Source organism: Dipodomys merriami, unplaced genomic scaffold, assembly GCF_024711535.1.
Source record: "Dipodomys merriami isolate MVZ:Mamm:240054 unplaced genomic scaffold, mDipMer1.0.p SCAF_17, whole genome shotgun sequence".
NCBI lineage: Eukaryota > Metazoa > Chordata > Mammalia > Rodentia > Heteromyidae > Dipodomys > Dipodomys merriami.
This window is the reverse complement of record NW_027203048.1, coordinates 4,203,618-4,218,122: the sequence shown is the minus strand read 5'-3', so window position 1 is coordinate 4,218,122 and position 14,505 is coordinate 4,203,618. Positions and strand designations below refer to the sequence as shown.

The 14,505-nt window shown below is 45.0% G+C and overlaps 1 protein-coding gene across 1 annotated transcript; it reads right to left on the bottom strand.

The window, feature by feature from the left end:
• Positions 1 to 719: 719 nt before the first annotated feature.
• Positions 720 to 3,106, bottom strand: Rhob (ras homolog family member B). The gene has a single exon (XM_070025060.1). It carries the CDS (start codon positions 2,703 to 2,705, stop codon positions 2,115 to 2,117), a length of 591 nt encoding a protein of 196 aa, XP_069881161.1. The 5' UTR covers positions 2,706 to 3,106; the 3' UTR covers positions 720 to 2,114.
• Between the last annotated feature and the right edge of the window lie 11,399 nt (positions 3,107 to 14,505).

Here is a 14,505-nt window from a genome sequence, read left to right as displayed (position 1 = left end):
AATGTCTTGTGTCTACAAGATGGCCTTTAGAATAAAGCATTACGGATTCCTTCTACAGATGCAAGTTTAACAATCAGATGGTTACTTGCAGTCTTCCTCCCCCCCCACTCAGAAGCTCTAGCCCTCCCTGCACCCCCCCAAGATAATAACCTACAATCTTACCCAGCATTGTCTAATCCCAAAATTTGAAGGAAATCCATACAAGTGATTACAAAATAATAAACTGTTACTCTAAGTTTAAGATGTACAAATGACAAGCAAAGTCCTAGAATAGACTTAAGACACAGTCAAGGCATGGGGAGAATATCAAAATCTTTGAACTCACCTAATTGGACTAATTGACACAATTATGTCAAAGATGGGTTTTGTGTGTGTATGTTTGTTTTGCTGAGAGTTTAAGGAACCCTTTTATCTTCCTCTGGGAATGTGAAAGGAACAATCTGGTCATCCTGGGTCCCCCAAGCCTCACTCTCCAAAGGGATGTCAACCCTCATTTCTTATACTCACTACTGGAGAAATGGAGCTACGTACTGTTAAGGGAAAAAAAAGTCTTACTGAGTAGAAGTTTTCCCTTGTTCTAAATTCACAAAGGGTGTTTTATATACTATTAAACCACAGGAGCCATTTATAAATGTCATCATCATAGTTTTTAATATTTTACATAAAAAACTGTATACACAGCTTATAGAACTTTTATGTAAACATCATAAGCTCACCACTTTGTCATTTGTCAGTTTATTTAAAAAATAAAAAACAAGACAACAATTTTAGTAGAAGTACCACTGGGAAGGGAAGGGGAAAAGGAAATGGGGGAGGGGGGTCTGTTCTCTGTACAGAAATGCACAGAAAAATTCACATCGCTGTAGACATTGCCTTGTGAAAAAGAAAAGTTTTAAGTAGGCCCCAATATGTGTTACCTTCCTTTATCAAAATACTGTGCATACTCTGCACAGATAAAAATCACAAAACAGTGTTACCACTTTTTTCAAGAAAAAAAGCAAAAATTAGTAGGGTTTTTCTTCCCCCTCTCCTAATTTTAAAAGTCATCATCATAAAAAAAAAAAAGTCCGATGAGGTTACAGCATACAAGTGTGGTCTGAATGCTACTGTCTTATGCAAATGACAAGTGCATTAAGTCTCAAACAATGAAACAATTGTGCAAAGAATTCTTTCAACAACAACAAAAAAAGTTTTAGCCTTAAATAAATCAAAGAACATCAGTTTCGTAGACTGAACAATTTTTCACTTTGTAGGACAGGCACAAAGTTCGCTTATGGCAAAAACAACCCCACAGCACACCCTCCCTCCGCCCGCCGCTGGCTGGTGGAGGGGTTCGCTGGGGGCTGGCCCTCAGGAGGCTGCTTCCTCTCAGCCCCCAGTCAGTTGCAAATATCACCAGTGGTCAGAAAGATGGTCAAGTCCAATTCATGCTTGGGATGGGCACCAATCCAGCCTGCGCTGGAGTCGCTGGAACGCCCTAGCCGCTTGGCTCACCACACCATTAAATAACACCATCTTACCTCCGAAAATAAAATTATATCTATATTTATGTAACACCCCTCCCCACCCCCGTCCTCCCCAGCCCTCCCCTCCCGCAGTTCCCAGGGTCTATGTTACAGACAAGGAACAGATCGCACTGGCTGGTAATGGGGTGGACATCTGATGGGGCGCGGCCGCGCTCTGGAGCCCAACGTGCCCCCTGGGAACCAGAGGCCGGGGTGGGGGTGAAGATGGGGCGGGGGAGTCCAACCTACAAGCAGTCACACATTCTGAGGCCTGGCTCTTCAGACAAGGATGCTCAGGGACCCTCTTGGCACTCGGGGGGGGGGGGGGGGGTTGGGGTGGAGGGCCGCCCAGGCCTGTGCGGCTCCGCTCCGTCGCATACAGACAGACGCTGGACAGGGGGCGCCCGATGCCCAGGCCAGTTCTTGGCGTGACAAACCAGAGCCGCCAGCAGATGCCAGGAAGTCCGTGGAGGGTCCGTGGGAGGAAAGGGGGCCCGTGGATCTCCTCCTCCCCCCCCCCACTCCTCGGCCGGCTCGTGGTGGGCGGGGCGGGGGACGGGCCGGGGAGGGGGAGCCGCGCTGGCAGGGGCGGAGGGGCAGGCGAGACCCTCATAGCACCTTGCAACAGTTGATGCAGCCGTTCTGGGAGCCGTAGCGCTTCTGCAGCGCGGCGCGCGTGGCCGTCTCGAACACCTCGCGCACGCCCTCCTTGGTCTTGGCGGAGCACTCGAGGTAGTCGTAGGCTTGGATGCGCACGGCCATGGCGCGGCCGTCGTCCGTGCGCACGGGCTCCTGCTTCATGCGGGCCAGCTCGGTGCGGACGTGCTCGTCGCTGCGCAGGTCTTTCTTGTTGGCCACGAGGATGATGGGCACGTTGGGGCAGAAGTGCTTCACCTCGGGCACCCACTTCTCGGGGATGTTCTCCAGCGAGTCCGGGCTGTCCACCGAGAAGCACATGAGGATGACATCGGTGTCCGGGTAGGAGAGCGGCCGCAGGCGATCGTAGTCCTCCTGGCCAGCCGTGTCCCACAGCGCCAGCTCCACCTGCTTGCCATCCACCTCGATATCGGCCACGTAGTTCTCGAAGACCGTGGGCACGTACACTTCGGGGAACTCGTCCTTACTGAACACGATCAGCAGGCACGTCTTGCCACACGCGCCATCGCCCACCACCACCAGCTTCTTGCGGATGGCCGCCATGAGCGGGCCGGGCCCGGGCAGCAGGAGGGGGCCCGCAAACGCCTCGCCGCCGTCCCGATCGCCGCTCACCGCTCACCTGGGGCTGCGCCGCCGGGGACGGGGGCCGCTAGCTGCACCCGGGCTCCGCGGCGACGCGTCCTCTCGGTGCGCTCCGGCTGCCGCGGCGGGGGCGGCGGGGGCGCGGGGGCATAGGGGGCGCCCAGCGTCTCGCCGCGCTGCTCCCGGGGCGGTGGCTGCTCCTCGGATCCCGGCCCTGGGGTCGGCGGCTTTGTGCGCAACGGCGCGGGCGCGGACACGGCCTCTCCTCCCTTCCTCCCTCCTCCCTCCCGGGTCTCTCAGAGACCTCGCCTACGGGACTGCTGACGTCTACGGTCCGACTGCGGTGGCAGATGCGGGCTGCGGCCCTAGCGCCTGCTATTTAAAGAGTCCGGCCACTTTCTTAATATAGCCGTCCAATGGGAAGCGAGCCGGCTGAGCTCATCGCTGCGGATCTTGGCTCTGATTGGCCGTCTGCTACAACCAAAGACGGGGCGGAGCAGGCTTGATTGACGGCCCAGGCCGCGGGGCTGGGAGAGGCGGCTACTGGGGAGTCTGCGCAGCCGGGGGGTCCCCGCCGGGCTCTTTCTCCTCCGGGGTCCCGGCCTCTGCTACCGTTTCTGCCGAGTGTGGGGCTCCGCAGCTGGTTGTTCGGGGTCCTCCCGGCCGAGGCTAGCAGTGCCCAAGCAGGACGCACTTGGTGTGGCGTTGGCCAGTCCCTCCTTTTCAGAATTGCGCGGTTTCCTAGCGAACTCCCGAGGAGCAGGGGTGGGGGAGGGGGAGGGGCCCAAGCCTGTGGGGGAGGGGCGGCTCCTGGAACACGGTTTTGTTTTTAAGTCAATAGCCGTACAAATACACACTTGCGTCTCCAAGCAAAAAGGTTTGTCTTTTATTTATTTTTCTTTTAGGAGACCACCTGTGATCCAGACCCCCAACCCCACTATACTTGCCCTGGGATATACAGCCTAGGAAGACTGCAAATTGTGTGGTCCTGAGTGGAGCCTCCTAACCTGTCTTTACTTCTCTAGGTGAAGTTGAGGGGTAGGAACACTACAGGGTGCTGCCTTAGGACCGTGGAAACCGTGGGTAGAGGCCAGTCAGCTGGGAGGAAGTTATCTGCTCAAGAGAGGCGCCTGCACCCTGCTTCACAGGATTCGTTCTGATCCTGATCAAGCCAGAGAAGTGTCTGAAATAAAGAGTATGAGAAGTTCCAGTCACCCCAAACCCAAAAGAACAGATGAAATGGCTTAAAGCCGGGACAGTGAGCAGAGCTGGAGGAGCCTTGCAATTGGGCACACAGTAAGTTATTGTGTGGTGGGTGTTAGCTCTCAGAATACACAATTCATCTACACACGCTCCCCTTGATCCTGTCCTACAGGAGATGTTCCCAACTTCCCATGTAGAGGGACCCAGGTCAGTCCTTTGCAACCATCTGAAGAAGTGGTGAGGAGTGGGTAGGAACATCTGGAAGGGCAGAAAAGTGGACAGACACCCTCTAAGAGTAGAGAATAGCTTAGTAGTTGCACTTGAAAGACACAGTTGAAACTCATTGGGACTCATTGTGGAGGGCAGAGAACAAGCCAAGCCTGGGACTACATCCAAAATGGTGGAAACGGTATACATCCGCTTTCCGCAGGGAAGACTCAAGAGTTACCTTGAGGTTATACCTCGTTTCTCTGTCTCACTCTGAAACTATCCGTTGTCAAAGAACCAGGATTTTGTCTCATCCCAACATCTTGAAGACCTGCCACCATGTCTGGCCCTTTGCAAGATATCTGTAAGTTGCAAGTATGGAGGTAGGTGCCTGTAGTGTCAGCTACTGAGGCTGAAGCAGGAGGATTGCAGAGCCCAGGAATTTGAATCTTCTTTGGAACAGTAAATGACTGTGGAGAGTTAACTCAAGTACTCAAAACCTCAGTTAGAACTTACTAGAGGATTCCTACTTCCACTGTACATTCTGCTTTAGGAATCATCTAATGGAGTCCCATGCCGGAGCATAGGTGATTTTTACAACTAATTCGTGTATAGAGATCTAGGTCTCTATGTGGCTATTTTACAGACACAATCAGGTCAGCATCTCAACCCTAGGAGCCTATCCTATAGGGGACATCTAACTCAAAGCCCAGGAAGTGAAAGTCTTCCTTTACATTGGACTAGCTGCTCTAAGGCCCAACTTTTTCTTTCATTTTATTTTTGTTTTGTAAGCCCAAGGAACTAGACTGGCAACTAAATAATCTTGTCAGTCATTGGCTTAGGGCTTCAATCTGGAATTTCTTTTGCTTTGCCTGTTAGAAAAATCTTATCTACACATATTTTTCTTCTTTTAGTCAAAACTTTTTATGGCTGTATTGTTAACCCTGCTTTCCTTGATCTTAATATAGCCTGGGAATCTTGGCTACGGCTCTAAATTCCAAATATTAAGAAAATACAAAACAAAGCTTTGAACTATGTTTTTAAAAAAATACAAAGATTCAGGAAGAGGAGTTAAATTCATGTGTTTCCTGATTTCCAGACATGCTGTATGAAGTATTCCAAGCTTGAATCTCTACATCGAAATAATTGCTAAAAATATGAGGTAGGCAAACATGCCAAAATAAACAAACAGAAAAATCCACGTTCTATAGCAGCTTCTTTGTATGGGATTCTTCTTTCTTTCTTTCTTTCTTTCTTTCTTTCTTTCTTTCTTTCTCCAACAGAGACTGGCTACTTCAAAGACCACATCACTTACAGGATAAACTTTTCCAAACTAGGAGATATGCCACACAAGTCTCCTCCCTACCCTACCCTTCATAATGTATTCCACTGAAAGGCAAAGACAACACATAACTCTCCTATGAGAAAAATCATCGGCATGAGTTTATTAACATATAGATTAGTATATAACAGACTATGCATCCATGCCAGTGAGAGAAAAGGAAATTATCTTTCAAGCAGAAGAAGATATTAATCTATTAGAAACACTTAACCCAATTTAATTGGCCTTTGTTTAGGTTTTTGTTTGTTTTGTTTTGTTGACCAGTGTATCCTGTAAATCCCTCCCCACTCCTTAAACACCAGACCAGAGTGGAATTTTCATTAGATTTTAGTGCCACCTTGTGGCAATCTTTATGATGTATTAAAAATATATATATATATATATCATACACACATACCCTTTAAAAGCAGACACTTTGTGAATATTTTTATTTTAAAATACTTTTACAGGATGGAAGTTAAACTCTAAAAACTGTTTTACAAGTAAATTTTTAGGAAATATAACCTCACTGATTTACAAACCAATGGACTCTACTTCCTTCTAATTATCATGTGCAGAAATATAAAATAAATTTAACCACAAAAAAATTCTAATTTTATCCGGGCGCTGGTGGCTCACGCCTGTAATCCTAGCTACTCAGGAGGCTGAGATCTGAGGATCGTGGTTCAAAGCCAGCCTGGGCAGGAAAGACTGAGACTCCTATCTCCAATAAACCACCAGAAAACCAGAAGTGGCGCTGTAGCTCAAGTGGTAGAGTGCTTGCCTTGAGCTAAAGAGCTGAGGGACAGCGCCCAGGCCCAAAGTTCAAGCCCCACGACCGACCAAAAAAAAAAAAATTCTAATTTTTACCCAATTAAGAAAGTCATTAGTAGACGGGTGCCTGTAATACTAGCTACTCAGAAGGCTGAGATCTGAGGATTGCAGTTCAAAGTCAGCCTGGGCAGGAAAGTCCGTGAGACTCTTATCTCCAATTAACTACTGCTAACCTTGAGCAAAAGAGCTCAGGGACAGCACCCAAGCCCTGAATTCAAGCCCCACAACTGACCTCCATCCCCCCCTCCCCACCCTCACATACACACCAAAACAAGGAAGTTCAACTGGGTGCCAGTGGCTCATACCTGTAATCATAGCTACTTAGGAGGCAGAAATCTGAGGATCCAGTTCAAAGCCAGCCCAGGAAGGAAAGTCTTTGAGACTGTACTAAACTACCAAAAATAAAAGCTGGAAGTGAAGCTGTGGCTCAAGTGATAGACCACTAGCCTTGAGCAAAAAGAAACTCAGGGACAGAACCAAGGCCCTGAGATCAAGTCCAAGGACTAGCAACAATAACCAAAAAAAAAAAAAGGAAAAATTCTTCTAGGAGTAGCTATACTATTTCATGTGGAGAACCCCAGGAGTCCTGATTGAAGCCTAACCTGCCATAAGCTACACCGCTAAGGAGCCTTTCCAGGGTCCCCAGAGATGAGCAAGAACAGATAGAGTATCCTTCTCTGGTTGGTCCTGAGCTGGACACTTGTGTAACCCTGCTCTGATAAGAAGGCTATGCCCACAGGAGAACCAGCATGCAAGATTTAAATTTAGGAACATGGACATTGAACTCTGATCTGACCTCCCTTGCTGTCCAGCCTAGGATCTGGCCAAAGTAAATAGGCAATGAACAATGGGCACGGCTGTTGCTGTTTCTAAAATTGTACTGGAACATTGGTCAAGATGTATGTACTCATCAATTGACATTGAATTGAAACCCCTCTGTACCACTACTTATAGATACATAGATTTTTTTTTCTTTTTTCTTTTCTTTTTTGGTCAGTCATTGGGCCTGAATGCTGGGCCTGGGTGCTGTTCCTCAGTTCTTCAGCTCAAGGCTAAACTTAAGTCACAGCACCACTTCCGGCTTTTTCTGCTTATGTGGTGCTGAGGAATTGAACCCAGGACCTCATGCATGTAAGGCAAGCACTCTACCACTGAACTACCTTCCCAGGCCAGATAGATAGATCTTTATATGTAAGATAAATATATATGATATGTATATATATATTTAAGATGTATGTATGTATGTATGTATGCATGTAATTCCAATAGCCACTAGCCACATGTGGCTATGGAGATCACTAGTGACACTGAAAAACTGAGTTTTCCAATTGTTATTTACTTTCTTTTGGGCTTTTCCCCCCATTTCTTTATTGTTATTATACAGGTGACATACAGAGGGTTTACAGTTGAAATTGTTGTTTAATTTTAATTCAATTTAAAAAATATTCAGTTGGGGGCAGGGGGGTGGTATGGGAAGGGATGGGAAGAGGAAACAAAGGAGGAGGCAACAATGCTTGATGAGAAATGTACTCGCTATCTTGCCCATGTAATTGTAATCCCTCTGTACGGTATTTTCACAATAATAAGTTAAAAATTCAGTTATTAGGAAGCCTAGTATGCTTACAACAAATTGGATAGATGAAGCTACTTATGGTGGGAAATTTTATCAATTCTAAATACAGATGATTTCCCACAAAAGTTTAGCAACCAAATAGAAATGTGCTATAACTATAAAATAGATGCTTTGAAGATTTCTATGAAAACCAGGTAAAGTAGTTCATTAACAACTTTTATACTAGTTACATGCCAATATGGTGCTACTTTGCATATAATGAATGGATATATTCTTAAATACATGAGATTTAATATTAAATCTATTTAGATACATTATGTAAATTATTCATCATGTTCCATTATGTGAAATTTCCTATTATATTCCTATTGGACAGTGCTATGCTGAAGTTTCTGAAAGTTGTCTTATCTTCTTTGGCTTCATCATCTAGAACTTCATCTCAGGGTTGCTCCCTGTGTGAGTCCTCTACCTATGGGTTTGCCTTTATTATATATTTTTTTAATTGTTGGTACTGTTTGTTAGTGGGCCTCAAACTCAGGACTGAGGCACTGCCCCTAGCTTTTTCACTCAAAACTGGTGCTCTACAACTTCAATTAGAACTCCATATCCAGCTATTTACTCATTGCTGTTAGAAATAGCTCAGCATGTTGGAGTGTTGCATAGGAATAAAGACACCAACTCGAAAGAACTCAGTAGGGCCAAGTTTACTTCTGCAGAAAGGGTGCCAAAAATCTGGTAAGCAAGCACACAGATCAGGTAGCATGCTCCTTTTTATCCCTAACCCAGCAGGGCCTGCCCACTCTGCTCACATTGGCTGAGGTCAGGTTCACAATCTGCAAACTGATGTGGCTTAATTAACAGGATGTAATTAAAATTCAAGGTGCTTCTAACAGGATGTCTTAATTAAAGTGCTCAGTAAAATGATGTATGTAAGGAATATATAATTAACAGGGGCCACCTGGCCAAAGCAGGAACACTTCAGAAAAACGATTCTCTCGAGATTAACAGGAAGCAAACTACCTTGATAGAAAAGAAGCTTTTCTCACACTACTTTGATAGAAAAGAAGGTTTTCTCACATTACTTGGAGATAATAGCTTTATAGACTTTTTCTTCCTGGATTGGCTTTATGAACTGAAATCCTCAAATCTCAGCCTCCTGAGTAGCTAGTGGTAGATGTAGCTCAGGATGTTGGATTACAGCATCGGAATAAGGACAAACTCAAATGGAACCCAGCAAGGTAAAACTTACTTCTGCACTGAAGGGTGTGCCAACAGCTTACATCCTGCAAGCAAGCCCACAGAGTGGGAAGTCTGCTCCCTTTTTATGCCAGGAGGAGACCCTGCCCCTCTGCTCCAATTGGCCAAGCTAAGGTCACAATCTGCTTGCGATTGGCTGGAGAGTTGATGAGGTATCCAATATATAGTTTTACATACTTAGTTATAAAGTGACCATTAAAAGACTGAGATAAGATTAATAGTACACAAGCAATCTCAAAACATATTCACACCCTCTGCAATTATTCTCGAACAACCTGAGTTGTATCCTAATTATTCACACCTTCTGCTGCTTTCTTGAACAATCTGAGGTGTCTTAACTCCTCTTCCATTTTGGAACAACCAGTTAAAACTCTTACATTTCCAAAATCCTTCCTTCCCTGGGCATTTCCTCTTTTCCTTTCTTTGATTGTTGATATTGTCTTAGCTTCTAGAATAGTCAACACAAGCCAAGCCTTCAGACCAGAGCAGGAACTTGGTAGAAAAGATAGTTTTTCTCACATTTAGATTATAGGCTACAGGCACCAAGCTTGGGATTTCCTTTTCTTTGTCCTAAACTCATCACTGGATTTCAGGGGAGATAGGGCACATTCAGCCATTCTCCAGACCTCCTGGTGCTTTTGCTTATCTTTTACACTCTCTCTCTCTCTCTCTCTCTCTCTCTCTCTCTCTCTCTCTCTCTCTCTCTCTCTCTCTCTCTCTCTCTCTCTCTCTCTCTCTCTCTTTCTCTCTCTCTCTCTTTAAAATTTGAGATGGAATCTTTCTATGTTACCCAGGCTGGCATCAAAGTCACAACCTTCCTGTCTCAGCCTCTCAGGCAGCTGGAATTACAGGCAGGTACCACCATTGCCCAACTTCCTCTTGGTCCATTTCTCATCTCTTTCCCTCCAGCTACCCATTCCATACAAAGTCCAACTCTTATCCCTAACACTAGACAGCATTTCCTTGGAGAGTAGAAGCTGTTTGGACATTTGTGCATTTTAATCTATTTTCTTTCTGGAAAAAAAAGCATCAAAAATCTCTGGTCCTGATAATCACCCCTAAATTCCATATATTCTTCCCCCCTCTGTTCTATAAAGAAGGTTTATAAGCACCTACACTTCATTCAGTTGTTGGACTATCAGACTTGTGCATCCCATGCATGGGAAAAAAATTTGCATACCTTATTCTCTTTCTCATCTGAAGGGAAGGTCTTTCTTCTGACCCTATGCAGAATGACCTATTTTCCTAAACAAAACACACACACACACACACACACACACACACACACACACACACACACACACACACACACACACACAGCATCAAAGTCTAGACCTAGTTCAATTCTGACCTAAAAGTGATAGGTGTAAATTGTTCTCAGGAAGTCTCAGATAGAGCGAGGAAGTGGGGAGAGATAAAGGCATACACAAGAAGCAATGTAGGAGTGAATAACCAACACCTGCAGTAGCAGGTAACATTACAAACATGGTCCTTCACACAGCAGTTAACATTTGAGCAGGACCTTGTATTACAAGTAAGATTTTTTTTTCCTACTTGAAAGAGAAACCCAATTATGCCTTCTGAAACATTTACCCTGGATTTTGTGAGGGGGGTGGAGGGGAGAACCAACACCCATATTCAAACCAGAGAAACTGATAAAAAGAGAAACCTCCACAGGCAGAAGTGGAAAAATGTTCCTCCTTCCAAGCAAGAGGTTTTCCTGATGACAGGAGGTAAGATGTGTCTCACTCTGAGGAACAGGAAAGCAGAAAGGAAAGAGGAAGGTCACAAGAACTTGCCATTACATAAGTATTGTCATTACAGAATCCACCCCGGCAAATGCTTGCTGCTTCTGTGCTGAGATGGCACTTGAGTTTATTCATGTGGGCAAAACTGGGGCTGAGTGGTGAGCAGAAGCCGTGAGCAGAGGAGCGGGAACCTCTCACTGGAAGCCTGAGTCACTTTTAGTCCTTTCTCTCCCTAAGTCTATAACCTTGAGCAAATCAGGTCTCAGTCTCCCCACGTGCAAAATGAGTAGGACTCAGGTTGGAAACTCACCTGTCCCCAGGGGGCTTGCGGGACAATACTGTATGATAGTAGGTACAGGCAGTTGAAGACTTGAAATGTGCCATCAATGAGTTATAGAAGCACAGAATTTAAAAGTAAAGCATTACATGCTGCGGTTGTAGCTCAGTGATAGAGTCCTTGCTTGTGATAGCATGTACAAGTCTCTAATTTCAGTACCAAACAAAATAGATGATAGATAGACAGATAAATAGGTAGGTAGGTAGGTAGGTAGGTAGATAGATAGATAGATAGATAGATAGATAGATAGATAGATAGATAGATAGATAGATAGATAGATAGATAGATAGAATGAATAGATAGTAGACAAATCATTGAGCTGTTCAAAAAAGGTGCATGCAATGCAGGTCAAACCAATTTTGGGCATCAGAATCATTTGTGAGCTGGATAAATTTCATTTAAACAGAAGAAAGAGAAACTCATCTGTCAAAAATAAAACAATCGGAGCTGGGAATGTGGTTTAGTGATAGAGTGCTTGCCTAGCATGCATGAAGCCCTGGGTTTGATCCCTCAGTACTACATAAAGCCAGAAGTGGTGATGTGGCTCAAATGGTAGAGCACTCACCTTGAGCAAGATGCCCAGGGACAGTGCTCAGGCCCAGAGTTCAAGCCCCAGGACTTGTAAAAAATAAATAAATAAAAACAATTTTTTGATAAACAGGGAAATTGTAAAACAAAAACACTTTAAATTTAATTTTAATAAAAAACATTTTATTATCCAAAAGTTCAAAGAATAGAACCTAGAAGGACGTGGGTTTTTCTTTGCTTTGCTCTTTTTTTCCCCTTTTTTCTTTTCTCTTGGTGGTGCTGGGGATGAAACCCAAGTCTCATGCATGCGAGAAAACACTCTACCACTGAGCCACACCCAGCAGTGTCTTAAGTAAGCATAAATTGTTCTCACAGATGGAATCGGCTAGTTTAAAAAGGGTAGGTACTCTTACCACACCCTCTTTGTCTGTCTAGAGAACAGAACTCCAAAGGTTTTTTCCTCTAATTTTTTTTGTCTTTAAAGCAAATGATCTAATCCAAGTATTTATACAGGGATGATTCAATTCTTGTGTTCTGTTATGATGTCAGAATTTTGCAATAGGGAGGAGTTGTGTTCACAATAGATTTCTACACTCTGAAGATATGTCTGGCTATTTATAGGAAACAGAGCCTATATTAGGAGCCACTGATCAGAAGGGAACCTAGAGAGATTGGCAAACATTTGTGGGCAGCACCCTGTGGTTATCTGTCAGCTACTCGTGGCTGTGGGTGTGACTGACCACATCTTTCCCCCAGGGACTACAGGCAGAAAGGAAAGCACAGGACAACCTTACAACTCCACAACTTTAATGGAGCTGCTTCTTTGGGAGAGTTGTCTGCTCAGCTTGATCACACTGTATAAGAAGTTGATCATTTATGACTTAGAATTCTCAGTGATCACCTAGAGAATTCACTCATTCATGCATTCATTCATTCATTTATCCCTCTAATGTTAGTTAGGTGCGTCCCATCTGCCAAGGACCTATATATCAGATCTCACTGCCATGCTTTAAGAAGTGTAAGGGAAGGAGTGTAGTCTCCTTCCATGATGATTCTAAACTTGGCCATGACCCTAGCTTACAAATGCATGGGACACCAGCATGAACGATCGAAAATGTAGCCTGAGACATCTTTGTACACTGAGGCTTGTCCTATTGAAGTAGATTTTCCTTGTGTCTAACTGCCATACTTGCAGGAAAACCAGCCTCACGAAGAGAATTGTGCCTTGAAGAGAACCTTTAGCCTTGACTAAGCTATCAGCAGGTGGCCAACTCCAGCTCCCTACCCTTATGGGTGGAGCATCAGAACTTTCACCCTGAAACTCTAGCCAACCCCAAGGGGAAGAGAAAAGCTGTCTGGCTTATCCATCACAAAAATCATGAGAAATAACAAGTTGTTACTGTCTTCAGCCACTGTGGTTGGAGATGGCTTGCTCTGTAGCAATAAATAATAAAGCAATCTGAATCCGGACGGTTGTGGGGGAGTTAGCTATAGGCCACATGAAGAGAACAGAGCTGCAGATAAGGAGGCAGGAGATGGCCTGGCAGTGAGGTACAAGATAGAATAATGTGGGAGATCAGGTGCGGAGAGGCTGGGACTGGGAGACTGTCCGGGTCTAGATGAGAGCACCTAAAGGTGAGTTTGGTGTCCCCAAGGCCACACCTAGTTTTAATGATAGGATAAGGGGAGTCAACAGCAGTATGATTTATTACAGCCAGAGGACACAAAGCAGAATCAGCAAAGGAAAAAGGTAGAATCAGCAAAGGCTGAAGAGCAGGAGAACTGGGTACAAGGAAATAGTTCCATTTTAGAATCCTCGGTGCATGTCCTCTGCCACAGCTGAGTTACAATGACAGATGAAATGTCACCAAGCAAGGAAGCCCAGAGCTCTTACTGGGCTGGGATGGCTAGATTATGACAATCGGATGTTTTTTTAATCTAACAGCAGTGTAAATGTAGCTATGAAGGTTTTTTTTAAGTTAAGATATTTGGAGTAAAGCAGAAATATGGTCTACTATTTTTAATGGGCCTCACTCAATCAGTGGAAGACCTTAAGAGCAAAACAGCGATTTCCCTAAGAGGAGATTTCTTTAAGGATGCAACATAGAAGCACTAAGTTTTCTAGTTTATTTCTCTGAAGAATTGGAACTCAAGACTACCACATCAACTCTGAATTTTCAGCTTGTACACAGTTTGACCTGGCTAGTCACTTACATATTTATATTCCTCTCCCTCTCTTTTCCTCTCTTCCTTCCAACCCTCCCATCTCCACAAATACCTCCTACTGTTTCCATCTCTAGAGAACAATAATTCAGGGCTGATTTCCTGCCATGTACCCAAATTTTAGACTCCCAAAAGAAAAGCAGGTGTTCAACATCAATTGCATTGTTTGAACAAACAGCTTAGGCTCAGCCAACACCCTGACCAGTTCGTGTTAAGAGCTTCCCCTAAACCTAAGTTCCCAAATGTCAGGCACAGGTCCAGTTTGCTTTCTGAATAAGCAGTAAGGCCTACTCAGCAATTTTTTATTTTGTTGCCAGCCATGGGGCTTGAACCCTGGGCCTGGGCGCTGTCCCTCAGCTCTTTATCTCAAGGCTAGCGCTCTACCACTTGAGCCACAGCGCCACTTCCAGCTTTTTCTGCTTATATGGTGCTGAGAAATCGAACCCAGGGCCTCATGCATGCAAAGCAAGTATTCTACCACTAAGAGGCTATGTCTCACTGTCTCACTGAAGAAACTCTGTGTGTGTGTG

What these genes read in the sequence shown, in the direction of transcription:
- Rhob (XM_070025060.1), bottom strand. Translation starts at nt 2,705, where the DNA reads ATGGCGGCCATCCGCAAGAAGCTGGTGGTGGTGGGCGATGGCGCGTGT.